Source organism: Bufo gargarizans, chromosome 5, assembly GCF_014858855.1.
Source record: "Bufo gargarizans isolate SCDJY-AF-19 chromosome 5, ASM1485885v1, whole genome shotgun sequence".
Taxonomy (NCBI): Eukaryota; Metazoa; Chordata; class Amphibia; order Anura; family Bufonidae; genus Bufo; species Bufo gargarizans.
Window position 1 is genome coordinate 396,145,435 of NC_058084.1, and position 26,612 is coordinate 396,172,046.

Consider the following 26,612-nt stretch of genomic DNA (forward strand, 5'->3'; position numbering starts at 1 on the left):
CTGCTGACACCCTCTGGGGCAGGCTCGACTTGTATCAGCGTTTGATAACAGGTTCTGTAGACATCTATGTGGAATCAGCTGACGACAATGTAAATGCTGTGTGCTTCTTCTTGGTGCTAACATCAACCTGTAAGTTCATACTTGAGTGATTTGATCAGTTTTGGCCCCGTGACTGCCCAAATAAGTGAAGTGTGCAGCGATTGTAAGAGCGACGCCTGTCATCTGCATGTCATACTGACTCTCAGTATTATTTCACCACCACAGCAGACTCCCTATGCGTGTTACTGCAAGGCACAGTGTTCTACACCATTATAAAGGCTCTTTTCAGCCAGGAAATAGCCTTTTTTTACGCGATTCGCAGAAAAATAAATTCGGATTGAACAAATTTTTAAAAAATGTGCTCATTTCTAGTGGCAGCCCTATTCCAGGCTGAATCTGAAAACACCAAATTTCACTTACTTTCACCCTGCTGATACAGAGCTCAGCTCCTGCAATCTTCTGAAATTCTCAGGAAATAATTATCTAAATAAAATAATGTTATTTTCAATCCCTACTAATAGGACATGGCCTATTTTGATGACAAACAAAATGCTGTGGGTGCCCTTCTTGCAAGACTTACAATAGATACTTCTCAAATTAAAGGGGTGAGTATAAGTTTTTAAGTTTTTATAGTTTATTAGTATTTAAGCTAAAATAGCATATTTGCATTATACATTTTAATCTCCCTTCTTGAGCTTTTTAAAAGTTAGAAGTACAGTATTTTTGTTGTTTGTCACTCCATGTACTTCAGAAAATTCAAAAAAAAAAAAACTTAGCCAAGCATCTCCTAAAAATATGACATAAAACGGAATTACTGCTATATTTGCTATTTGAAAATTAAAAGCTTTTAATCATGGTCATATGTTTCTGCCTCATTCACTCTGCCTGTTCACATACTGTATATCTTTCCATAGTGTGGACTTCAGGACTTCACATAAAGTCAAACCCTTTTCTCCTATTTTAGTGATCCTTTGTAAACAAACTGTAACCTTGTTAGCTAACCAGCCAGTGGCGTACCGCCCATAGAGGCAGACCACGCCACTGCTATGGGGCCCGCGGCACTAGGGGGCCCGTAGCGCAGAGAAGGCCCCGCCCACACTATTTGGCCCCGCCCACTCATGACCTGCAGCCGGCTATGCGGCTGCTTTTCTCCCCAGCCCCAACGTCATCAATCAACTCATCTTATCTTCCGCAATCGCCCTCGACGCACAGACCCCCCCCTTTGACCTGAGACTGATCCTGACCTCAGTGTCTCAGACGTGACCTGACCTCCTCCTGACCCGGACCGTCTGCCGGGCCCGGAATCAGGATCAAACCAGACTGCATGTGGCGCTCGAGCCGCTGGCCAATCAGCACAAGGCAACTCTCTGTTGAGGCAGCTGCTGATTGGCCAGTGGCGCAAGGGGGCGGGCGGGAGAATCGGCTCGAACTTCGCCGTCGGCCGTCACCAGAGTCAGTGCCTGTCCTGCCCTGAGCTGAGGAGAGACTGAGAGACGAGCTGACTGAGCCAGAGGGAGGATTCGAGCGAGGAAGATTCTGAAGTGACAGTGAGTGTCGTGACTGAGCACTGCAGTGTGCACCGGCTGTGTCCCTGGCTGGCTGTGGCTGGCCTGAAGTAAGTCACAGTCTGGGCCCCTCTATGTTTGGGGGTCTCCTCTGGCTCTGCTCTGCCTCCTTCCCTTTCATCCTATGTCCAGGCACTGGGCCGGGTGGGTGGGCCCCCTCTATGTATGGTGGGGCCGTGGGGGTCTTTTTTGGCTCTACAGTGGGGAGGGGGACAGCCAGGACAGGGTGGGACATGCTTCAATCCCACTCCAGTGAGTACTGTTGTCCTCTATGAGCCCCAAAATGCCTATGGGGGAGAAGTAGGAAGAAAGCACACTGTCCTGAGAATTTTGGGGGGCATTAGGGGTTGGGGGGGCTCATAGAAGATGGTGTGCTTTCCTCCTACACCTACTTCTTCCTAACAACCCCCCCCCCCCCGGGCATTTGGAGGGCATTAGGGGTTGGATATTAGCCCCTCTAACTCCTTGCTGCTAATGCAAGGTGGCACATAGCCACCAAATGATATTTCACCAACCAGCCAAACCACCCCCACCCCCCACACACAAACACATGCGCATATGTGCACACTCAGCATCAGCAGCAAGGAGTTGAAGGAGTTTAAGGAGTTAAGGAGTTTAAAGAGTTAAGTTTTAAGGAGTTAAAGGGGTACAAATACATGTACATTTTATACGTTACTGCAACAAAGTTGGTTAATAATAAAATAAAAATGTTTATCCCTAACAGTTTCAGTAGGTCATGTATAAATGTATTTAATGGGGTGTGGCATGGGAGGAGCCAGGGCAGGAAGTGAGAGGGAACATGGTGGGTAGTGGGCGGGGTTAAGGGGCCCAATTCAGATTTTCGCTATGGGGCCCAGTGATTTCTATGTACGCCCCTGTAACCAGCCATAGCTAAACTGCATCCATGTCTTAGTAAAGCTATGTTCACATCTCCTCTAAAGGTAAGAGTAACATACTACTGGAGCTACTAGCAGTTTCTGCTGCTGGCATATAATTTAGGTGCCTGCACAAACGAGCATATTACCCGAAGAATGTGCGTTTTGTTCGTTAATCAGGTAATCTTCGGCAACTTTACATTACCAGATAATTACTAACTAGCGCTCGATAGCGATTATCTGATGGATTCTCAACCTGTGCAAAGGGTCCCCGAGACAGGATACACTATTCACAATAGGTGATTGTCATAGCTTATCTCTGCACAGGTCACAGGACATGTCTAGAAAACTGTCCTATAGAAGTTCACGAGGTTCCCTCCTGTCCATTATGTCTATGCAAGGGAGCACCCGGGACTTTTGTCTAGGGGGGGTTTGAAAGGCAACAAATGTAGCACATGTAGCGCGCTGTGCCAATTCTTTTGCCCACCCATTTTTCAAAGCCCCCTTCATATTTACAAATGTGGGGTGTAGCGTGCTGCATCGATTCTTTTGCCTGCCCATTTGTAAAAGTCCTGTATAGGTGTTTAAAAATGAGGGGCACAGCGCACCCTGCGCAATATATTTAGCCCTGCCCATTATTAAAAGCCCCTCCTACATTTAATAGGCCACTCCCAACAAACACTGTACAGCTGAAATTCTATAGGCCTGTCTCTACACATCATACGGAGAGGGGAGGGCCTGTCCTGGCTGCACTGCCTCCTTCACATTATACAATAAACAACAGCAGACTACAGCCATGAAGCTCCTCTGCTCTCCTCCCTCCCCAGATCCTGCTCAAGGCCTGTGGTTCCCCCCATCATCTGCCACCCGCCCATGGCCCACTGCCCCCTTGGTCGTCCTCACCCAGCTCTGAATCCTCCTTCTGTAAATGGCAGAGGGAGGAGCCGGAGCATCTCCCCTCCTACATAGCGCCCCATACCTCTTACATCCAGTGATGTCACTTTCGTTGTAGATTTTCTCTTTTGTCATCTTCTCCATTCAGACCAGACCGCCATGATGATTTTTCAGCCATCTCCCATCTCTGCAGAGATTGACAAACAGACATTAGTTCCTCACATTTCCATCATCTTTACATCTTCTGAACACCCTTTCCTGCCACCCCAATACTATACTGCAGAAACAGTCCCCTTGGAAATACTGCTACCACACAGATAGTGCCCCTTCAACAATTATTGGCACACGGTTCTCTAAAAAATAACTGCGCTCTGACCGTAATAGTATAAAGATAATGTCCCCCAAAAATAATTGTGTTAAGCTGATACTGTGCCAGGGTGCCCCCCAAAGTAACAATCCTCCCCATAATCCCACCAATAGAAATAATTATCTGCCAGAGCACACTTAGTAGTAATAATGCCCCTATAGTGCCCATACTAGTAATCATGTTCCTCATAGCCCCCAGGAGTAAGTAAAGTCACCCTAGTAATACCCCCTAGTAGTAATAATTCTCCTTAAAATATGACAGTACATGACATACCCCTGCTTAGTGCCCGCAGTTGACCTAATGTCCCCATAATTTATGCCAGTATAAAATACCCCTATATATTGCCGAGTAAATGCCCTCATAGTGCTCCTCTCCCCCTTCCCCATAGTGTCCACCATAATATGCCATTAAAAAAAATCCCCCTTCTTAGTGCCCCCAGCTTATTCCCCTATAGTGCTCCTCTCCCCCATAATGTGCCAGTAAAAAATGCCAGTTCTTAGTGCCACCAGATGCCCCAATAGTGCTCCACTTCCTCATAGTGCCCCCACATAATGCCTCATAGTGCCCTCTCCCCTATAGTGCCTCCAGTAATGTGCCAGTAAAAAATGCCCCCTTACTGCCATCAGATGCCATAGTTCCCGCCATAATGTGCCAATAAAAAAAGGCCCCTTTAGGGTCCCCACTTCCCCATAGTTCCCCCCTAATAATGCCCCTATAGTGCCACCAGATGCCCCATAGTGCCTCTCTTCCTTATAGTGCCCCCTATATAGTGCCAATGAAAAAAGCCCCTTTAGAGCCCCTAGATTCCCCCATAGCGCTCCTCTCCTCCATGGTGCCCCCCCCCCCCCCCCCATAATGTGCCAGTAAGAATTTCCCCCATAGGGTCCCCCCAAAATGGGCAAGAAATAAATGCCCCCAGAGTGCCACACCTAAAAACATGGGTCTTTAAGAAATGCCAGATGCACCCATAGTGCCAGCCCCCCCCCCCAAAAAAAAACAAAAACACTAATACTTGCCTTCATCAGCAGTAATGCGATGCAGGCCTCTTCCGGGCTCTGTCCCCCGCTGTGTGCTGCCCGGCTCAGGCTGCGCGATGATAATGACGTCATCGCGCCACCTGAGCCGGCCTCTGATAGGCCGCAGGCAAAAATGCCTGCGGCCTATCAGAGCTCGGCTCAAGTGGCGCGATGACGTCATTATCATCGCGGGGCCTATCAGAAGAACAGGGAAGGGAGACACCCCTCCCTCCCCTGCCCCGCCGCAGGACAGCCATCTGTAATGCTGTCCTGAGGATGGCGATACAAATGAATATGGAGATGAGCACTATCACAATGCGCATATCTCCTACTGCCCCCCACCGCCGCCGGCAACTAGAACCAGGGCCGTGCCGCCTGTGGTGATCGGTGGTGTGGCCCAGAGGGATAAAAAATAAAAATAAATGATGCACTGTGTCTTGGCTGCTGTAAAGACATTCTCTAAATGCTCTATAAATGCTGTTAAGAACAGATCAGGCAAGATGGCCCCCTGCAGGGGTAATATATTGAATTTTCTTCCCCTGTAGTAAAATGCCTCCATATATATAATGTTTTCCCCCTGAAGTCTAATGCCCCTGTTTAGCAGTCAAGCACACCTGTCCAGTTAATCTGCCCCCTGGAGGCTGGTTTTAAAGTCAGTATAAAACTGAGTCTGCTTATACAGCACCTACCAGTAGCCATTAGGCTCCAGGAGAAGTATAAAGTGGGCTCAGCATGCATGTGAGTACTTGCATCCCTGGATCCGATGAAAGCTGTAATGGCACCGGACGGGGTTAAAAGCAGAATGCTTGGCATGCATGCTGTACCTGCGCTCCCTGGACTTTATGTGGCTGTCATGGCCCATAAAAGGTAGGAACTAGTGTTAGGGACCACTCATGAAGGCAACCTTGACGCGGTGAGTGGCTTATTACGCTTTGGCCAAAATGTGCACCAATGCCTTGTTCAACATCCAGCATAAAGGCAGGGCAGAGTGCTGGTTGCAGTGTGCGATTGCATTTTGTGTTTTTCCATATATATAATGTTTTCCCCCTGAAGTCTAATGCCCCTGTTTATGTAATGCTCTCCCCTTGTAGTATAAGGCTTCTGTTTATATAATGCTCTCCCCGCTTAGTATAATGCCCTTGTATATATAATGCTTCCCCCTCTTAGAGTAATGCCCCTGTATATATAATGCTCTTCCCCCATAGTACAATGTGCTCCCCCTTTAGTATAATGCCCCTGTATATATATATATATATATATATATATATATATAGTAAAATTATTTTTTTTGTAATTGTGGGAGGAGCTCCCTCCCCTATTTATGCCTCACGGTCCAAGCAGGAGGGCACCCGTTTCGTGCTTGGTCTCACCACTGCTGATCCGTGATGCCACTTACGGTTTCGAGTCTTCCGTGGGTCCCAGAGCGCGGCGCCAGTGGTAAGTTGGTGCTTCGGCACTTCCAGGCGGACGCGGCCTACCTGCAGCTACAGGCGCTTCTCCACCTGCCCTGTCTACCTCCTGTCCGGACGCTCCCTGCAGCCGAGGTAGGCATCCAGGCCTCGCGCAGGGGTTTCGGTCGCCGGCCACGCTCGGCATCATCAGTCGCCTCCCCCTCCAGGTACTTGGGCACCGCCAGCGCAGACGTTGCTACCAGGAGGCGGGTTCAGCAGTCACAGGGGCGGCATCCAGCACCGCGGCCCTCAGGCGGGGAACGGGACTCCACCATTCAGGGCTGGCTGGCCTCAGGCGATGAACGGGTCTCCATGCGGGCCGATCCGGGCTCCGGCGGGGTCCTGAGCACCTCCTGGGTTCCAGCGGGGGGGGGGCTCCACAGATGGCCATTCCATTAGACCGGCCACTCGCACCCCGGCAGCTCCTGTCACCCCAGGGGTTAGTGCGGGGGGTCAGGCTGGTTCCAGGGAGCCTGAGGGCAGCAGGGCTGGCAGCTGCAGCCAGCCATAGACCTCTGTCAGCAGGCCCTGCAGCGGGCACCGCTTCTCCGATCCCTGCAGTTCAGCGGCTGGTTTGTCTGCCTGGCAGTTGCTGCCCTTAGCCCCTGCACTGCTGGACTGCTGAAAAAAAAAAAAGTTCTTGTTACTTCCATGTGTTTGTGTTTTCAGAGGTCTTGCATTTCACGGTGTCACACAGGTGGCATGTTTCCCTGATCGGCTCTAGTGTCATGCAAGGTGGCATGCACAAGGTGGCATGCATTCCCTGAATCGCTCAGGTGTAATGTTTTCCCCGGATTCACGCAGGTTCAATGTATTCCCTGAATCACTCAGGTGTCATGTATTCCCTGAATCGCTCAGGTGCAATGTATTTCCTGAATCGCTCAGGTGTATGTATTCCCTGAATCGCTCAGGTGCAATGTATTTCCTGAATTGCTCTGGTGTCATTTATTCCCTGAATCGCTCAGGTGCAATGTATTTCCTGTAACGCTCAGTTGTTACGTGTTTTTTCCTGGTTCACTTAGGTGTCATGTATTCCCTGAATCGCTCAGGTGTCATGTATTCCCTGAATCGCTCAGGTGTCATGTATTCCCTGAATTGCTCAGGTGTCATGTATTCCCTGAATCGCTCAGGGGCCACATATTCTCTGTATCGCTCAGGCGTCATATATTCACTGGATCACTCAGTGTCTTGTGTTTTCTTAAATCACTAAGGGGTCCGGTATTCCCTGAATCGCTCAGGGGTGTTGGTCCGGCCGATTTGCGTTGTTCTGCAGGTTGCATGTTTTTCCAGGTTTAGGTCGTGCCTGAGTCCCTCAGGCTGCTGTGTTTTCCTGGGTCACACAGTGGGTAAGTAGTGGCTAGGTCCACTCAGGTTCAGGACAATGCCCGAGGCACCCAGGTGTCCATCATCTTCCCAAAAGTGTATGTTCGGCCTGGTTCTGTCAAAATTCCTCCGTCGCTTCATTTCAGTGCCTCCTATTCACACTTCTCTCCGGGTCTCGTACCAACGCAGCTTATTTTTCCACGTAAACAGGGCCTCAGGCCACCGGAACTTCAAACCATCCTCAATCGTGTCGCAGGGCTCCTCCGTGTCCGGTCGCTCCACTGTGCAACCTCAGGTAAGGTCCGACCGATAAGCTGGGTAGGCCCATCACGTATTTGGGTCAGAGTCAGGTGTGCAATAACTTCAACGCTGGGGGTTGCGGGTTCAATAGTTGTAGAGCGCTGCATATCTGCTCCCTCTGTTTCAGGGTCCATCCTCGCCCCAGCTGCCCGAAAAGGCAGCACAAGAACCTATGACTGGCCGAAATCAACATCGAGCTCTTGGGCATTCTATTGCAGGACCATCCCGATCGCCAGCTAGCCCAGTTCCTTCTCGCCGGATTCGAGAGGGGTTTCCACACAGGTTTTATTGCCCTCCCTCAAGTTTCCTGGGAGGGAAGGAACTTGTAGTCGGCTACCCAAGAGCCGGCGGCAGTGGCCACCTTATTGCAGGATGAGGTCCGGAAGGGGTTCCTGCTGGGCCCGTTCCAGTCCATCCCCTTCGCCACTTGGAGGGTGAACCCAATTGGCCTGGTCACCAAGCAGTCCTCAAATAAAAGGCGTTTGATTTATGATTTGTCGGCTCCACACATGTCGCCTCTTCCCAGCCTGAACTCCTTGATCCCATCAGAGGAGTTCTCCATGACATACTCGTCCATTGATGAGGCCATCCAGTATGTACTGCTGGCCGGGGAAGGGGCTTGGTTGGACAAGGCCGACATAGCGGACGCCTTCAAATTGCTCCTTATCCTTCCCCAGTTATGGAAATATTACAGCTTGCATTGGGCGGACGGGTACTATTTTGCCAACCGGCTCACCTTCGGATCCAAGAGCAGCCCGTGGCTGTTTGACAGATTCGCTTGCACTTTGCATTGGATCCTAGTTCATCACGGAGGCCTGGACATGGTCATCCATTATCTAGACGATTTCCTGATCATCGAGAGGCCCCAGGGCACCCCCTCGGCGTTGGCAAGCTTGCTCCAGCTGTTCGCCAGCCTTGAGGTTCCCATGGCGACTGCCAAGATGGAGGGTCCAGGTACCAGGGTTACCTTCTTTGGCATTATCTTGGATTTGGTCCGCACGGAGGCCAGCCTCCCCGCGGCAAAGCTGGCTAAAATCCAGGCCGCCGTCTCCTCCGCGGTTTCGTCCAGGGTCCTGTCCAAGCGGGAGCTCCAGTCCCCGTTAGGTTACCTCAACTTCGCCTTCAAGATCATGCCCCAGGGCAGGTCGTTCACTTCCCAGCTCCTCAGTCTCCTCCCGTCAGCTCCGGACCAGGATTCCACCGTCCAACTGGACAGGCATGCCATGGCGGATCTCCAGATGTTCGTGCCATCCCCGGATGCCGTGTCCCCCACGGTCTTCTCTGACGCCGCGGCCTCCCGCGGGTTCGCGGCCATCTTCCATCCGCAGTGGTTGGTCGGCAGTTGGCCGGTGGAACTCACATCCGAGGCCGGGTCCATGAAATCATCCCCGTTATTGGAGTTATACCCAAGAGTGGCGGCCGCTCAGGTTTGGGGTCCTCTCTGGGCTAACAAATCAGTGATTTTTAGGACGGACAGTCAGGTACTGGTAGAGGTCATCACGAAAGGGAGGGCCAAGCCTCAAAAAATAATGTCCCTTCTGCGTAGGCTTGTTTGGCTGTCTTTAAAATTTTATTTTCATATTTTCGCATTCCATATCCAGGGTTCAAAAAACGTGGCGGCTGGCCCCTTATCCCGTTTTAATTACGACATCTTTTTTCAGGAACTTCCAGAGGCAGACCCCGTTGGTATATCAGCTCCGCCATTCAGCTCCCTCCTGTTGGACTAGGGCCCCTGATAGCGTCCGCCCGGACCTTAGTCCAGCATTCTCTAGCCACCAATACCGCTAGGAATTATGATGCTGGGTTCAAAGTCTATAGTCAGTTCATAGACACCCATCCGTGGGGGGAGGTGGACGAAGTCACATTTCTCATGGCGTTCATAGCTCATTGCCACTCTCAACGCCACCTGTCATTCAACACCATCAAACTGTATTAGGCAGGCATTCAGCACCATCGGATGCTCGGTGACCCCTCCATTTTGGCTAATCAGGCCATCAAGCTACCCTCAGGGGCATTCAGAAGGTCAGCACAGCGGTCCAGGTGTGCAGGCAACCAGTCTCAGGCGAACTATTCCACAGATTGTCCGTAGCCCTAGACGGTCTCCCTTTTGGGCACTCAGCAAGCATTACCACCAAAGCGGCCATGTACCTGGGGTTCTATGGGTTTCTCAGGCCTGGGGAGATCACCTACTGCAGAGTCAACCATTCAACCCTGCTCAGGCGGCATCTTGTCTAGCATTCGGACCATTTCACACTGTCCATCCCGTCTACCAAAACCAATCAGGCAGGTCCTCCCACCGAGGTAGAGTTCTTCCCCACGTCCAATTGTTGGTGTCCTATCAAGGTACTCAATGAGCTTTTAGCCTCACTTCAGTCTCCCGCCTCAGACGGCCCGTTGCTCCGATAAACGGTAGGCCACTTTCTTCTGCCCTTTTCATCTCCAACATCCGCACGCTTGCAGCAGGGTTGGGGTACAACCCTAGCACGATATCCGGGCACTCCTTCCGCATAGGGGCCGCTTCTGCAGCATCCAGTCATCAGGTGCTGGCGCACGTCATCCGCAAGATGGGTCGTTGGCGGTCGTCATGCTACGCAAGGTACATTCCCAACCCACAGGTCGAAATCTCCAGAGCCTTTTGTTCATTAGCTTTATAGGTCTCATTTTGCTCAATAAAACTGTTGCACCCTACACCGTGCCAATCCTCATCATTTTTGCCCACATATTCAGGCCTTACCTCGTCTCTGGCTCCGGGCACACTCCAGCCAGATAGGTCAGGGCAGTACGTAGGCATGCCTCTTCCGTTCCTCGCTCAGCTCCTACTACAAATAGTAAAGGCTGTGTACAGCCTGTAATTGTGGGAGGAGCTCCCTCCCCTATTTATGCCTCACGGTCCAAGCAGGAGGGCGCCCGTTTCGTGCCCCTCCCTCCCGTCCCTTTTCTCATCTACTCCTCCTTGGGTGGCCCACATATTTAGGCCTTACCTCGTCTTTGGCTCGGGGCACAATCCAGCCAGATAGGTCAGGGCAGTACGTAGGCATGTCTTATCTGTTCCTCGCTCAGCTCCTACTACAAATATATATATACATATATATATATATATATATATATATATAGGGAGTGCAGAATTATTAGGCAAATGAGTATTTTGACCACATCATCCTCTTTATGCATGTTGTCTTACTCCAAGCTGTATAGGCTCGAAAGCCTACTACCAATTAAGCATATTAGGTGATGTGCATCTCTGTAATGAGAAGGGGTGTGGTCTAATGACATCAACATCCTATATCAGGTGTGCATAATTATTAGGCAACTTCCTTTCCTTTGGCAAAATGGGTCAAAAGAAGGACTTGACAGGCTCAGAAGTCAAAAATAGTGAGATATCTTGCAGAGGGATGCAGCACTCTTAAAATTGCAAAGCTTCTGAAGCGTTTCATTCAAAATAGTCAACAGGGTCGCAAGAAGCGTGTGGAAAAAGCAAGGCGCAAAAAAACTGCCCATGAACTGAGAAAAGTCAAGCGTGCAGCTGCCAAGATGCCACTTGCCACCAGTTTGGCCATATTTCAGAGCTGCAACATCACTGGAGTGCCCAAAAGCACAAGGTGTGCAATACTCAGATACATGGCCAAGGTAAGAAAGGCTGAAAGACGACCACCACTAAACAAGACACACAAGCTGAAACGTCAAGACTGGGCCAAGAAATATCTCAAGACTGATTTTTCTAAGGTTTTATGGACTGATGAAATGAGAGTGAGTCTTGATGGGCCAGATGGATGGGCCCGTGGCTGGATTGGTAAAGGGCAGAGAGCTCCAGTCCGACTCAGACGCCAGCAAGGTGGAGGTGGAGTACTGGTTTGGGCTGGTATCATCAAAGATGAGCTTGTGGGGCCTTTTCGGGTTGAGGATGGAGTCAAGCTCAACTCCCAGTCCTACTGCCAGTTTCTGGAAGACACCTTCTTCAAGCAGTGGTACAGGAAGAAGTCTGCATCCTTCAAGAAAAACATGATTTTCATGCAGGACAATGCTCCATCACACGCGTCCAAGTACTCCACAGCGTGGCTTGCAAAAAAGGGTATAAAAGAAGAAAATCTAATGACATAGCCTCCTTGTTCACTTGGTTTGAACCCCATTGAGAACCTGTGGTCCATCATCAAATGTGAGATTTACAAGGAGGGAAAACAGTACACCTCTCTGAACAGTGTCTGGGAGGCTGTGGTTGCTGCTGCACGCAATGTTGATGGTGAACAGATCAAAACACTGACAGAATCCATGGATCAGATAATGGCCAATAGGATAGAGAAGGAGCTCATAGGGTAAGTAAATTCAGCAAATCAGATTTCTAATGAAATAAATGGTTTGCTCACCTATTGTGGTTGCATCAATTGGATGCAACTGCAATGGAGAATGAGTGTAGATAAATGACGGTTGGGGCAGCCTAGATTCGTCCGATCGCCTTGGGCAGGAGCCACCCTGCCACTTGGGTAACGGTATGAAGAAGAGTACGCTAGACCTTAGGTAGAGCGTGTGGACCACAGAGGGCGCACAAAACAACTGGTCAAAGACAATATTTTGGTTTCAGCAGTATTCCATTTATTCGTATTCTTACAAATAAATGGAATACTGCTGAAACCAAAATATTGTCTTTGACCGGTTGTTTCGTGCGCCATCTGTGGTCCACACGCTCTACCTAAGGTCTAGCGTACTCTTCTTCACAATCCATGGATGGCAGGCTTTTGAGTGTCCTTGCAAAGAAAGGTGGCTATATTGGTCACTGATTTGTTTTTGTTTTGTTTTTGAATGTCAGAAATGTATATTTGTGAATGTTGAGATGTTATATTGGTTTCACTGGTAAAAATAAATAATTGAAATGGGTATATATTCGTTTTTTGTTAAGTTGCCTAATAATTATGCACAGTAATAGTCACCTGCACACACAGATATCCCCTAAAATAGCTAAAACTAAAAACAAACTAAAAACTACTTCCAAAAATATTCAGCTTTGATATTAATGAGTTTTTTGGGTTCATTGAGAACATGGTTGTTGTTCAATAATAAAATTAATCCTCAAAAATACAACTTGCCTAATAATTCTGCACTCCCTGTATATATAACAAAAATCGGACTGCACTCCAGAAGACTCTTCAATAAGTCAATGTGTTTTATTCACCCATGAATTGGCAAAGAGCGACGTTTCGGCTCATACATGAGCCTTTCTCAAGCATTGGTACAAAATGAACAGTACACATATAAAGGTGTATCAATCAAGGTAATCAGTGCAAAGACATAATTGGTAATTAAAAAAGTACAAGTACAAAATATGTCAAAATACATAAAAAATCAATGATCATCCCCAAATGGTAAAGTGACATGTGCATATGATGAATCAAATACATCATATTATAAATAACTTACAGTACCATCAAATGTGCATAATTGAATCCAACTGTATCGCATCAATTTGTAATCAGTGCATACACTTTAATTAATGTGATCATAAGAGGGAGGAGGAGACTAGTTAGTACCTGGAAGATCGATGTAGCCCACATATACTCTCGCGCCGATTAGCGCGTCTATAGGTTACCTCTGCGCATGTTCCGGCTGCATTATGTCATCAGTATCAGGCCGAAAGGAGACACAAGTTCGCCGCAGGGTCGCCTGTCGATGAACCAAGCGGCGCACGCATGAATCACGTGCACTGCCCATAAGCTGGCAACATGACCTACTACACCAGGTCACAGGTGTAGCAATGATGTGGTCACATGCCCACGTTATCGAGCCGTCTGTGACCTGGCACAGGAGGTCGCGATGATGTCATCGTGACCACCTGCGTGGTTCTACTTCTTCTTCATAGGTTTCAGGCCTCCTATGCTCGGTGGCAAACTGCCGCCGGCTAAGAGACGGGTTGGCTACTGCCTGACGCAAGATTCTCAAATTGCTTCATGGCAGAAACGAGACTGCACATCAATCAGCTGTTTGAAGAAAATGCAGCGCTGCTGAGTGAATAGTAGAGAGACATCCTATTGAAGTGAATGGTATAGTGGAACGGTAATTACACCTGTTCGCCGCTGCAATGTCACCACAGAGGGGAAAAAAAACACAGGGCTCATACGTTCCTTCAAACAGATGATCGTTGGAGATTCTGGTAGTCTCAGATATTGATGATCAGATATTGATGATCTATACTGAGAATAGGTCCTCAATATAGAAAAAGCAGAGAACCCGTTTCAACCCTACTAATACCACTGAAAGATTTCAGTTTCAGCACATTTCATCACTGACACAAGACAAGATTTCTATACTTAAAAAATGTTTCCCTTTCTTTCTTCTAGCTTACTGGACACCGAGTGGGAGTGCTGACAAGGACTGTGACAACTTTACTTGCTATAATCGGCATTTCGTTTGCATATGGCTGGCAGCTGGCCTTACTTATTGTGGCATTTGTTCCAATTCTCGCTGGAGCCCTGCTGATTGAAACGTTGATTATGGAGAATCAGGCATTCAAAAAACAAAAGGCCCTGGAGGAAGCTGGAAAGGTATATTTATTAAATTCTTAGGCTAGATCTACACCAAAACAATTGTCGCGCAACATTTTGTCACACCAATGTCGCGCAACAATTTTTGTAATGATAGTCTATGGTGTCGCACTGCGACATGCAACATGCTGCGACTGCGACACGACAGTCGCCAAAAATCTATTTGAAATTGATTTTTAACGACTGCTGCATTGCAGTCGCAGCATTTAGCATGTTGCAGTGCGACGCCATAGACTATCATTATAAAAATTCTCGCGCGACATTGATGCAACAAAATGTAGTGCGACATGTTGCAGTGTAGTTGTGCCCTATGTGTCACGCGACTAAATGTCGTCGTGTAGACCTAGCCTAACACTGCAGTCACGGTGTCTAAAATTCAATTTTCTAGGTAATTAATATACATGCTTTCAAAAATGTGTAATGTTAATTTTAGTGGCTCACATAGCAGTAGTGTATGTGCAAGTGCATGTGCCAAGTGTCTATGCCGTACCCTAGAGCAGATAGTATCTACAAATGGTTTGTTAATGTTAATGCAATTGGATTCTATGTTATCTATACCCAGCATAGCCTGACATGGCTGGCTGGCATGGCCAGGGTTTACAATTCTAGATCATGCTGTTAGGTGGTTAGTCCCACCCCTAACTTGAGATTGTCTAGATTGGAGTTAAGGAAGGAAGCAAATTCCATGTGCTCCTTCTCATCAGGCTTCGACTTCCAGATCTCTGTGTGATTTACTTTAAGCTCTGCATAAAGAGAGAAAGGCAAATGAGGGAAAGAGGAGAACTTAGAGTCTGCATGATCAAGCATAGGAGAACCTACTATTACAGCCATTCAGACCCTGCTACTGTGCGGGACAGTGTCAAGACACCCTTCACATCTGGACACTTTCTGACCTTAAAAACCCTGCTTCCCACAGTGGACACAACACCCATTATTGCCAAAGTACAGCTACCAGAGAGACTTTAGCAAGACAATATACAAGAAGTGCCATAACTATAGTTTTGCTAGCCTTCTTACCTCACTATCTGTGGAAACAATTTGTAATATGTACAGACAAAACTGTGCCTCATTGTTGTTGGATAATACAACTCCTGTTTTGCACCTGGGTAAAGAGATACTTCTACCTTTGACCTGTTTTCCTGACTCCTACACCATAAGCTGGTGTCACCACCAGACATCTGAGAAGCTCTGACAGACGTTCTTCAGAACCTCCTCCTTGAGGTTCCTTTTGTTTTGCTTCGTTTTCTCATCTCGTTAGCCTCTCTCAGCTGTCATGTAGTTGCACTGATTGCATCCCTTTAAATCCCTTTCCATACTGCATCACTTTGCAGTTTATACAACTTCCTGGAGTGTGTGCATGCTGGATGCTACTACTGAGTCTTCTACAGATAAGTTTTGTTCATTCATTTGTGTTTTCCTGTTTGCTGGATCCCAGGTGACCCTGATTCCCTCCGTTTAAAGTGTAGGGAGCCGGTGGTCGTGTCCCCTCACTATTATAGGGTGTTCAGGTGTTATACAGTCGAGGAAAGAGGATATGCGATCATCTACCATTGAGATTTTTGCATAGGCTGAGCAGTTAGGGAGAGAGCCAGGTCTGTTGCAGGGCTCTCCCTTTGGTTCCTTAGTTTTGGATCCAGTCAGTCGGTTCTTCATTTTGTGTCTTCTAGTTTTCTGTACACCTTCCGTGACATTATAAACCGCCAAAACCGTCTCAAGCATAGATCCGGTTTCACTTTTGACTTTCATTGGAGGTAGCAGATCTCCGTAAAACTGTTTCTCAGTTTCAGGTGACCGGTTCAGCTTGCGTTCATGGAGTTTGTTCTGAGCCTAAGATCTCGCTCCCGGATACGTTCTCCGGGGGTAGTGAGAATTTTGTTCGTTTTAGAGAGGCTTGCAAACTCAATTTTCGCCTACTTCCCCATTCCTCTGGTGATGAGGAGCAGAGGGTGGGTGCTGCTCAGGGATAACGCTCAGTCCTGGGCCTTTTCGCTGCCGGTGGGGGCACGGCCACACTGTTCAGTGGATTAATTTTTTTTAGCCCTGGGTCAGTTATATGATGATCTGGATCGTATTGCTCTGGCTGAGTCTAGACTACGTCTTTTATGCCAGGGTAAACAGTCCGCAGAGATATACTGTTCAGAATTTCGGAGATGGGCAGCTGATACTGGTTGGAATGATGCTGCATTCTGAAGTCAATTTTGCCATGGTCTTTCAGAGGGATTGAAAGATGCATTTGCCTTTCATGAGAGACCTACCTCCTTGGACTCTGCCATGTCTCGGCCCGTTCGTATTGACAGGCGTCTTAGAGAGAGAGGAGAGATCACTCCTTCCTGTCATACTCAGTCCAAGGACAGTGTGGCAGTCTCATTCAGTGCACAGGGGTCTCAGTCGCTCTCAATCCCTTCTGAGCAGGGGCCCATGCAGCTGGGTTTGCTTGCCTCTGACAATAGAGGATTCAGCTCTCATAGGAAGGTTTGTTTCTGTTGTGGAGGTATAAATCATTTGGCAAACGTTTGTCCCTCTAGGAGATTCCGGCAGTTTTTTTAGAGTAATAAAGAAACAAAAAGAAAAAATCCTCTAAAAACGTTCCATCTGTTACTATTGGCAAGGTTGATGCGGAAATTGAAGGTTTTCCGTTTGCTTGTAGTTCCCGTTTTGTCCTACCTGCCAGGGCGGCGCTAGAGAGCAAGAACATTTTTTTTGAGATTTTTGTAGATAGTGGAGCAGCTGTCAATCTCATTGATAATCAATTTGCTATAACTCATGGTTTCCAGGTATGCACTTTGGGAAAGGATATACCTGTTTTTGCTATTGATTCCATTCCACTTTCTCAGGGCATAGTTCACAATATCCGTTTGTTTGCGAGTGATACTCATGTTGAGGATGTGTCATGTTTCGTCCTAAGCGGGTTGCCTACTCCTCTAGTGTTGGGGCTACGCTGGCTCACTAAATATAACCCCACCATTGATTGGCAAGCGAGGCAAATAATTGGTTGGAGTCACTTTTGCAGAGAGAATTGCCTCACGACATCTGTTTCTGAGGTTTCTACTTAAGACTGTACCATCTTTTCTCTTTGAATTTTCGGATGTGTTTTCTGAGAGTGGTGTTCAGGACTTGCCCCCTCACAGGGAGTACGATTGCCCTATTAATCTCACCCCAGGCACCAAGCTGCCTAAATCCCGTTTATACAATCTCTCTCAACCTGAAAGGGTCGCTATGCGTGCTTATATCTCTGAGAGTCTGAGAAAGGGACACATACGACCCTCGAAGTCACCTATTGCCGCTGGTTCTTTAAGACCATGTCTGGATTTCGGGGAGCTGAACAGTATCACAATTTGTGACCTTTATCCGCTTCCTCTGATCCCAGACCTGTTTAACCAGATTGTTGGGGCTAAAGTTTTTTCCAAGTTGGATCTAAGAGGGGCATACAACCTGGTCAGGGTCAGAGAAGGAAGACGGCCTTCAATACCCCTGAGGGCCATTTTGAGAATTTGGTTATGCCTTTTGGTTTGATGAATGCTCCAGCCGTCTTTCAGCATTTTGTGAACAGCATTTTTTATCATTTAATGGGGTAATTTGTATTAGTGTATCTAGATGACATTTTGATTTTTTCTCCTGATTTCAAAACTCATAAGGAACACTTACGTCAGGTCTTGCTCATCCTGCGGGAGAATAAATTGTACGCTAAACTGGAAAAATGTGTGTTTGCGGTTCCAGAAATTCAATTTCTGGAGTTTCTTCTCTCCGCTTCTGGTTTTCGCATGGACCCCGAGAAGGTCCGCGCTGTGCTTGAGTGGGAGCTTCCTGAGAATCAGAAGGCGCTGATGCGTTTTTTCGGTTTTGCCAATTATTACAGGAAGTTTATTTAGAATTATTCCTCTGTTGTTAAACCACTCACTGATATGACTAGAAAGGGGGTAGATTTTTCCTCCTGGTCGGTAGAGGCGCGTAAGGCCTTTTCTAATTTCAAGGAGAGTTTTGCTTCCGCTCCCATCTTGGTACAACCTGATATTTCTCTACCCTTCATAGTTGAGGTTGATGCTTCTGAGGTGGGTGTGGGTGCGGTCTTGTCTCAGGGTCCCTCTCCTGCCAAATGGCGACCGTGTGCCTTTTTCTCGAAGAAACTTTCCTCCGCAGAGAGAAATTACGATGTGGGAGATAGGGAGTTGTTGGCCATCAAGTTGGCTTTTGAGGAATGGCGCCATTGGCTAGAGGGAGCCAGACACCCTATTACCGTGTTTACTGACCATAAAAATCTGGCCTACTTGGAGTCAGCCAAGTGTCTGAACCCGAGACAGGCCAGATGGTCTTTGTTCTTTTCAAGGTTTAATTTTGTTGTTACGTTCCGCCCTGGGGTTAAGAATGTGAAGGCGGAACCCCTGTCACGTTGTTTTCTGGAAGGTGGGAATTTTGAAGACCCGGGTCCCATTTTGGCTGAAGGTGTGGTGGTCTCTGCTCTTTATCCTAAATTGGAGGCAGAGGTTCAGGTAGCCCAGTCAGAGGCTCCTGATCTTTGTCCTCCTGGGAGGTTGTTTGTGCCTCTCGCTTTAAGACACAAGATTTTTAAGGAGCACCACGATACTGTCCTTGCTGGGCACCCGGGGGCAAGAGCCACAGTGGATCTGATCACTCAGAGATTCTGGTGGCCGTCGCTTTGTAAGTCGGTTGAGGGTTTTGTGGTAGCCTGCGTGCGCTCGTGCCAAAGTCCCTCATTCACGGCCATCAGGTCCTCTCCTTTCGTTACCCATTCCTTCCCATCCTTGGACACATCTGTCCACGGACTTCATTACGGACCTGCCTCGTTCTTCGGGGAAGACTGTGATTCTGGTGGTGGTGGACGTTGACGCTGGCGTTTTAGCAAAATGGTGCATTTCATTCCTTTTCCTGGCTTGCCCATTGCTAAGACGCTGGCCCAGGCATTTATTGATCACATTGTCAAATTGCACGGTATTCCTTCAGACATAGTCTCTGATAGGGGCACACAGTTTGTTTCCAGATTCTCGAAGGCTTTCTGTTCTCGCTTGGGGGTTCGGTTGTCATTCTCTTCTGCTTTCCACCCGCAGTCAAATGGCCAGACAGAGCGCGTCAGTCAGAATCTGGAGACATATCTGCGCTGTTTTGTGTCAGAGAATCAGGAGGATTGGTGTTCTTTTTGTCCCTTGCTGAGTTTGCTTTAAATAACCATCGTCAGGAGTCCTCTGATAAGTCACCATTTTTTGGTGCATATGGGTTTCATCCGCAGTTTGGGACATTCTCTGGAAAGGGGTCTTCTGGTTTACCTGATGAGGACAGATTCTCCTCGTCTTTGTCATCTATTTGGCAAAAGATTCAGGATAATCTAAAGAGAATGAGTGAGAGATATAAGCGGGTGGCAGATAAGAGACGTGTGCCTGGTCCCAACCTGAATGTTGGTGATCTGGTGTGGTTGTCTACTAAGAATATCAAATTGAAGGTTCCCTCCTGGAAGTTGGGTCCTAAGTTTATTGGGCCTTACAAAATCTTGTCCGTCATCAATCCTGTTGCCTACCGTCTTGATCTTCCTCAGACTTGAAAGATCCATAATGTTTTTCATAAGTCCTTATTAAAACCTTATGTCCAACCCATTGTACCCTCGTCTTTGCCTCCTCCTGCGATTGTGGTTGATGGTAATCGTGAATTTCAGGTCTCTAGGATTGTGGATTCTCGTGTTGTCCGCGGTTCTCTCCAGTACCTCGTTCATTGGGAGGGTTATGGTCCTGAGGAGAGGATGTGGGTCCCAGTGACGGACATTAAGGCCACTCGTCTCATCAGGGCTTTCCATAGGTCCCACCCTGAGAAGGTGGGCTCTGAGTGTCCGGAGTCCACTCGTAGAAGGAGGGGTACTGTCACCACCAGACATCTGAGAATCTCTGACAGACGTTCTTCAGAACCTCCTCCTTGAGGTTCCTTTTGTTTTGCTTTCGTTTTCTCATCTCGTTAGCCTCTCTCAGCTGTCATGTAGTTGCACTGATTGCATCTCTTTAAATACCTTCCCATACTGCATCACTTTGCGGTTTATACAACTTCCTGGAGTGTGTGCATGCTGGATGCTACTACTGAGTCTTCTACAGATAAGTTTTGTTCATTCATTTGTGTTTTCCTGTTTGCTGGATCCCAGGTGACCCTGACTCCCTCCGTATCAAGTGTAGGGAGCCGGTGGTCGTGTCCCCTCACTATTATAGGGTGTTCAGGTGTTATACAGTCGAGGAACAAGGATATGCGATCATCTACCATTGAGATTTTTGCATAGGCTGAGCAGTTAGGGAGAGAGCCAGGTCTGTTGCAGGGCTCTCCCTTTGGTTCCTTAGTTTTGGATCCAGTCAGTCGGATCTTCATTTTGTGTCTTCTAGTTTTCTGTACACCTTCCGTGACAGCTGGCCATTGCACTCTATACCCCATACAAGCACAAACACCAAGGGCACCCCAAACTACTGTCAGGCAGTAGCCCGAATAACCAACGGGGAGTGATCTAATGGAAGAAAGGGTGCACCCTACTTTCACTGTACTGGCCCTAGGGAGCAGCGGTGGGAGGGAAGCCATTGTTATAGACTGTGTTATAGCAAGAGCCACTGCCAATAGTAGCATGGGTGCCTCAATCCCTGGTTGATCTTAGTTATTAGGAGGACTTGGCAGTTAGTTTTTCTTACACGAAAAACATATTGTCAGGCTGGTGTTGCTATGGATTACCTTTCTACTCTGTTGTGGTGGCAATAACACCTAAGATTAATTTTTGAACAAATGTATTAGAAACAGGCATTGCACTGAAACCCCTGAAGTCACACTAAGACATAAAAAGAGGTGGAAGACTGCTCTAAGGGATAGTGGATCCCCCCATCTATGCAGTCCTTCTACTGTAGCTATATACTAGGAGAGGAAGGATGGTGTATGATCTACAGCCAGAGGAGCTATGGTCACCAGGATGGAAAAGTATTGGAGAGGCCAGACAGTGACTGAAAAGATTTCATCTATGTGTTACCTGTTTTCTCCATATACCCATATACAGATCATTGATGACAGTCATTTAATAGTAACAGCCCATGCTCGACTGTTACCTGTGATCATATATATGCAGATAACATGCAGATCACATCTGCTCTGCAAGCATCCAAGGCCATTGTGAGCACTGTGTTCAATGGTTTTCTGTGACAGGGAAGTTATTATTTCATTTCCGTGTCACAGTAGAGGAGAGGGCTCTGTGATAGCTCAATTCTGCTGATAGCATTATCTATAGGAGCATATTATGTATTGGAGCATGCAAAGCTATTAAACTCACCACATAAATTAACTGGCGGCAAGCACATGGACTAGAATATGGATTAAAAACAGGAGTGAGAAAGTGTGATGTTATGAACAGCACTGTGTACTATGTATTATGCACTGAATATGATTAATGGATTGATGGCAGTTGAAAGTGCTAACTTCTAAGAACCTAGCAAATGGCTGAGTTGAGTCAGACACCATGCATCAGGCAGTGTTAATAATGATGTAATATGGTTGTGTCACAGTGTCCTACCACAGGCTGTTGTTAGCATTGAAGAATGAGGTGTCACAAACGTACCGAGACATACGGACGTACCAGCGACAGGTGGCAGGAGATCTGGGAGACTGGCAACACGTGGTTTGATCTGACATGTTTTCCTGTTAAATCAAATGACGTCTGTGTTGTTTCTGGTGCTTGCCACACCTTCTTTCCCCAGATGTTGCTATTGTGGTCATTTTACCTTCTCTATTTATTGTTGCTTCTCCCACTATGCTATGCGGTTTATAGCTTCATGTTACTGGTTCTACCAAAGCCTCATTAAAGATAAGTGTTTCCGTTCCCTTTTGTATTTTATTTTATTTTGATATATGTGTTTGTTGCCTTTCCCTGTTGTTTGTCATTAGGCCTGAGGAAGTCTCCTGTTCGTCCATACCTTTGGAGAAACAGGTAGAATCAGTCCTAACCCCCTAATTCCAGGGTCCTACAAGGTGAGATAGTATTCTAGGTATCCGGTGTATGAACTTGCCTACCTTTGGGGCCTGTACATACTGGTAGTTTCCAGGCCTAATTCCGGTATCCCCTTTCCCTCCTATGCTCGGTGTGGGGTTTTCCTCCCACACACTAGTGTGACATGAGGTCAGAGTTGAATGTAAGAGAGTCCTTTTTACTAAGTGCAACGTGGAACTTGAAAATACAAACAGCAGCAGCAGCAGATTTTAGTGCAATTCTCTTCTCGCACCAGCAAGGATATTGAGGCAGGTTGGTTGCAATTCAGCATTTAGTTGAGACTGGCCTAGGGGTTTTTTGGTGATGAGGTGGTGGTGTCTTTAGCCCTCACTTCACAGCAGTGTCTGTAGAAGCTGAATATAGCAGTTCACTCTGCTGCCTTTATCCTCTCAAGGCAATTTAGTAATGGTTCTCTCCTGAGACCAGGATGGCGCTACCCCAACGCGCGTTTCGGCGTGCCTTCGTCAGGTGGTCGCCGAAACGCGCGTTGGGGTAGCGCCATCCTGATCTCCTTGTCCACACTTGGTCCACTTTAGGTAGGTTTAAGGTCATAGTCTCCCTGCTACGGCTATGTGCTGCCGATGTTGAGATTCCTCACTTGGCTACTCTTATTGTTCTGCTGGTCTTATACAACTTTTGTATTACTCTTTTGGTCAGCATACCATGCACTACAGCAGTAGCCGGTTTTCTCACTGACCTTTACTTGCCTTATACCACTCTTTATATATTTCTTGCTACATTTGGTCCATGAGCTGGTCACTGTACCCCGCATATCTTTCTCATGACCTTACCAATTTTATATTATGTACTGTGTGACCTGTGTGTTTATCCAGGGTGGCGCTTTTCTCCCATCCCTTGTTCCCTCCACCCTGTCTATGGAATCATCTGTATGTGTGTTTTTAATCATGCTTTTGATACAATAAAATATCTATTTAATTATTATTTCTTTGGTACTCTGAGTTTCTTTTCTTCTTCTTCGTTTGCAAACTGGGATAGTTCAGGCCACAGGTCAAGCCTGCACACCCAGTAGTCAAGGGGTTCAGCACTCCTCAGAGTGTCGATATCTGCAGTTAAGGCGAGGTAGTCTGCTACCTGTCGGTCGAGTCGTTCTCTAAGGCTGGATCCCGAAGGGCTATGGCGATGTGTAGGACTGAAAAAGCTCTGCATGTCCTCCATCAATAACACATCTGTCCTTGCCGCCGTGGTCGTGGTAGGAGGAGGATATCTTTCCCCTCTTCCCCTGTTAGATTCCCGTTGTGCTGGGACATCCCCCTTATAAGCTGTGTAAAGCATATTTTTTTAGTTTGGTTTTGAACTGCTGCATCCTTTCTGACTTCCGGTAATTTGGTAACATTTCCGTCACTTTCTGCTTATACCGGGGGTCTAGTAGCGTGGCCACCCAGTACAGGTCGTTCTCCTTCATCCTTTTTATACGAGGGTCCCTCAACAGACATGACAGCATGAAAGACCCCATTTGCACAAGGTTGGATGCCGAGCTACTCATTTCCCGTTCCTCCTCCTCACTGATGTCATTGACGGTCTGTTCTTCCCCTCAGCCACGTACAACACCACGGGTCCCAGATAGGTGACAACAACAAGCACCCTGGGATGCCTGCTGTGGTTGGTCTTCCTCCTCAAAGCCACATTCCTCCTCTGACTCCTCTTTCTCATACTCCTTTTGCAGCGTTGCCGCAGCTCCGGAAAGCGATGATGACAAGACTGTTTCTGGTGGTGATGGTGACCACAACTCTTCCTCTTCACGCTCATCTACAGCCTGATCCAGCACTTTTCGCAGGGCACGCTCCAGGAAGAAAACAAATGGGATGAGGTCCCTGATGGTGCCTTCGGTGCGACTGACTAGGTTTGTCACCTCCTCAAAAGGACGCATGAGCCTACAGGCATTGCGCATGAGCGTCCAGTAACGTGGCAAAAAAATTCCCAGCTCCGTAGAGGCCGTCCTAGCACCCCGGTCATACAAATACTCATTGACTGCTTTTTCTTGTTGGAGCAGGCAGTCGAACATTAGGAGTGTTGAATTCCAACGTGTCGGGCTGTCGCAAATCAAGCGCCTCACTGGCATGTTGTTTCGGCGCTGAATGTCTGAAAAAGTCTGTAGGAACGCCTGAAATGGCCACACACCTTCCTGGCCTGCTTGAGGACGTCCCGTAAGCCTGGGTACTTAGACACAAAGCGTTGTATGATGAGATTCAACACATGTGCCATGCACGGCACATGTGACAACTTGCCCAAATTCAATGCCGCCAACAAATTGCTTCCATTGTCACACACCACTTTGCCGATCTCCAGTTGGTGCAGGGTCAGCCACTGATCCTCCTGTGCGTTCAGGGCGGACAGGAGTGCTGGTCCGGTTTGGCTCTCTGCTTTCAGGCAAGTCAACCGCAAGACAGCGTGACACTGTCGTATCCGGGATGTGGAATAGCCCCTGGGGAGCTGGGGGGATTCAGTTGATGTGCAGCCAAACGCCGCAGCAGAAGAGGACTCAGCCGAGGAGGTTATGGAAGAGGATGGAGTAGGAGGAGTAGAGGAGGTGGCAGTTGGCCTGCCTGCAAATCGTGGCGGTGTCACCAACTCCGCTGCAGAGCCACGCATTCCATGCTTGGCAGCCGTCAGCAGGTTGACCCAATGCGCAGTGTAGGTGATATACCTGCCCTGAGGCGTACTTTGCAGACCAGGTATCAGTGGTCAGATGGACCCTTGCCCCAACACTGTATGCCAGAGATGCCATGACTTTCTTTTCAATCACTGAGTAGAGGTTTGGGATTGCCTTATTAGAAAAAAAAAATTGTCCGGGTACCTTCCACTGTGGTGTCCCAATAGCGACAAATTTTTTGAAGGCCTCAGACTTAGAGTTGAGCGAACACATGGATGTTCGGGTTCGAGAAGTTCGGCCGAACGTCCCGGAAATGTTCGGGTTCGGGATCCGAACACGATCCGAACTTTGTCCCGAACCCGAACCCCATTGAAGTCAATGGGGACCCGAACTTTTCGGCACTAAAAAGGCTGTAAAAGAGCCCAGGAAAGGGCTAGAGGGCTGCAAAAGGCAGCAACATGTAGGTAAATCCCCTGCAAACAAATGTGGATAGGGAAATGAATTAAAATAAGAATAAAATAAAAAAAAATTAACCAATATCAATTGGAGAGAGGTCCCATAGCAGAGAATCTGGCTTCACGTCACCCACCACTGGAACAGTCCATTCTCAGATATTTAGGCCCCGGCACCCAGGCAGAGGAGAGAGGTCCCGTAACAGAGAATCTGGCTTCATGTCACCAGAGAATCAGTCTTCATGTCATAGCAGAGAATCAGGCTTCACGTCACCCACCACTGTAACAGTCCATTGTCATAAATTTAGGCCCTGGCACCCAGGCAGAGGAGAGAGGTCCCATAACACATAATCTGGCTTCATGTCAGCAGAGAATCAGTCTTCATATCATAGCAGAGAATCAGGCTTCACGTCACCCACCACTGTAACTGTCCATTGTCATAAATTTAGGCCCTGGCACCCAGGCAGAGGAGAGAGGTCCCATAACACAGAATCTGGCTTCATGTCAGCAGAGAATCAGTCTTCATATCATAGCAGAGAATCATGCTTCACGTCACCCACCACTGTAACAGTACATAGTCATTAATTTAGGCCCTGGCACCCAGGCAGAGGAGAGAGGTCCCATAACACAGAATCTGGCTTCATGTCAGCAGAGAATCAGTCTTCATATCATAGCAGAGAATCATGCTTCACGTCACCCACCACTGTAACAGTCCATTGTCATAAATTTAGGCCCTGCCACCCAGGCAGAGGAGAGAGGTCCCATAACACAGAATCTGGCTTCATGTCAGCAGAGAATCAGTCTGCATGTCATAGCAGAGAATCATGCTTCACGTCACCCAACATTGGAACAGTCCATTGGCATATATTTAGGCCCAGGCACCCAGGCAGAGGAGAGAGGTCCCGTAACAGAGAATCTGGCTTCATGTCAGCAGAGAATCAGTCTGCATGTCATAGCAGAGAAACAGGCTTCACGTCACCCAACATTGGAACAGTCCATTGGCATATATTTAGGCCCAGGCACCCAGGCAGAGGAGAGAGGTCCCGTAACAGAGAATCTGGCTTCATGTCAGCAGAGAATCAGTCTGCATGTCATAGCAGAGAATCAGGCCTCACGTCACCCACCACTGTAACAGTCCATTGTCATATATTTAGGCCCAGGCACCCAGGCAGAGGAGAGAGGTC

The 26,612-nt window shown here is 47.8% G+C and overlaps 1 protein-coding gene across 4 annotated transcripts in view; it reads left to right on the top strand.

Moving 5' to 3' along the window:
* Window positions 1-26,612, top strand: part of LOC122939270 (ATP-dependent translocase ABCB1-like) — a 403,390-nt gene that overhangs the window by 295,119 nt on the left and 81,659 nt on the right. For 3 of the 4 annotated variants that reach the window (XM_044295338.1, XM_044295337.1, XM_044295340.1), the window contains 2 exons: window positions 561-644; window positions 14,157-14,360. In XM_044295338.1, coding sequence (XP_044151273.1) covers window positions 561-644; window positions 14,157-14,360 — 288 coding nt within the window. The remainder of the gene's footprint in view (window positions 1-560; window positions 645-14,156; window positions 14,361-26,612) is intronic. The other variant, XM_044295339.1, reaches the window with a different exon arrangement.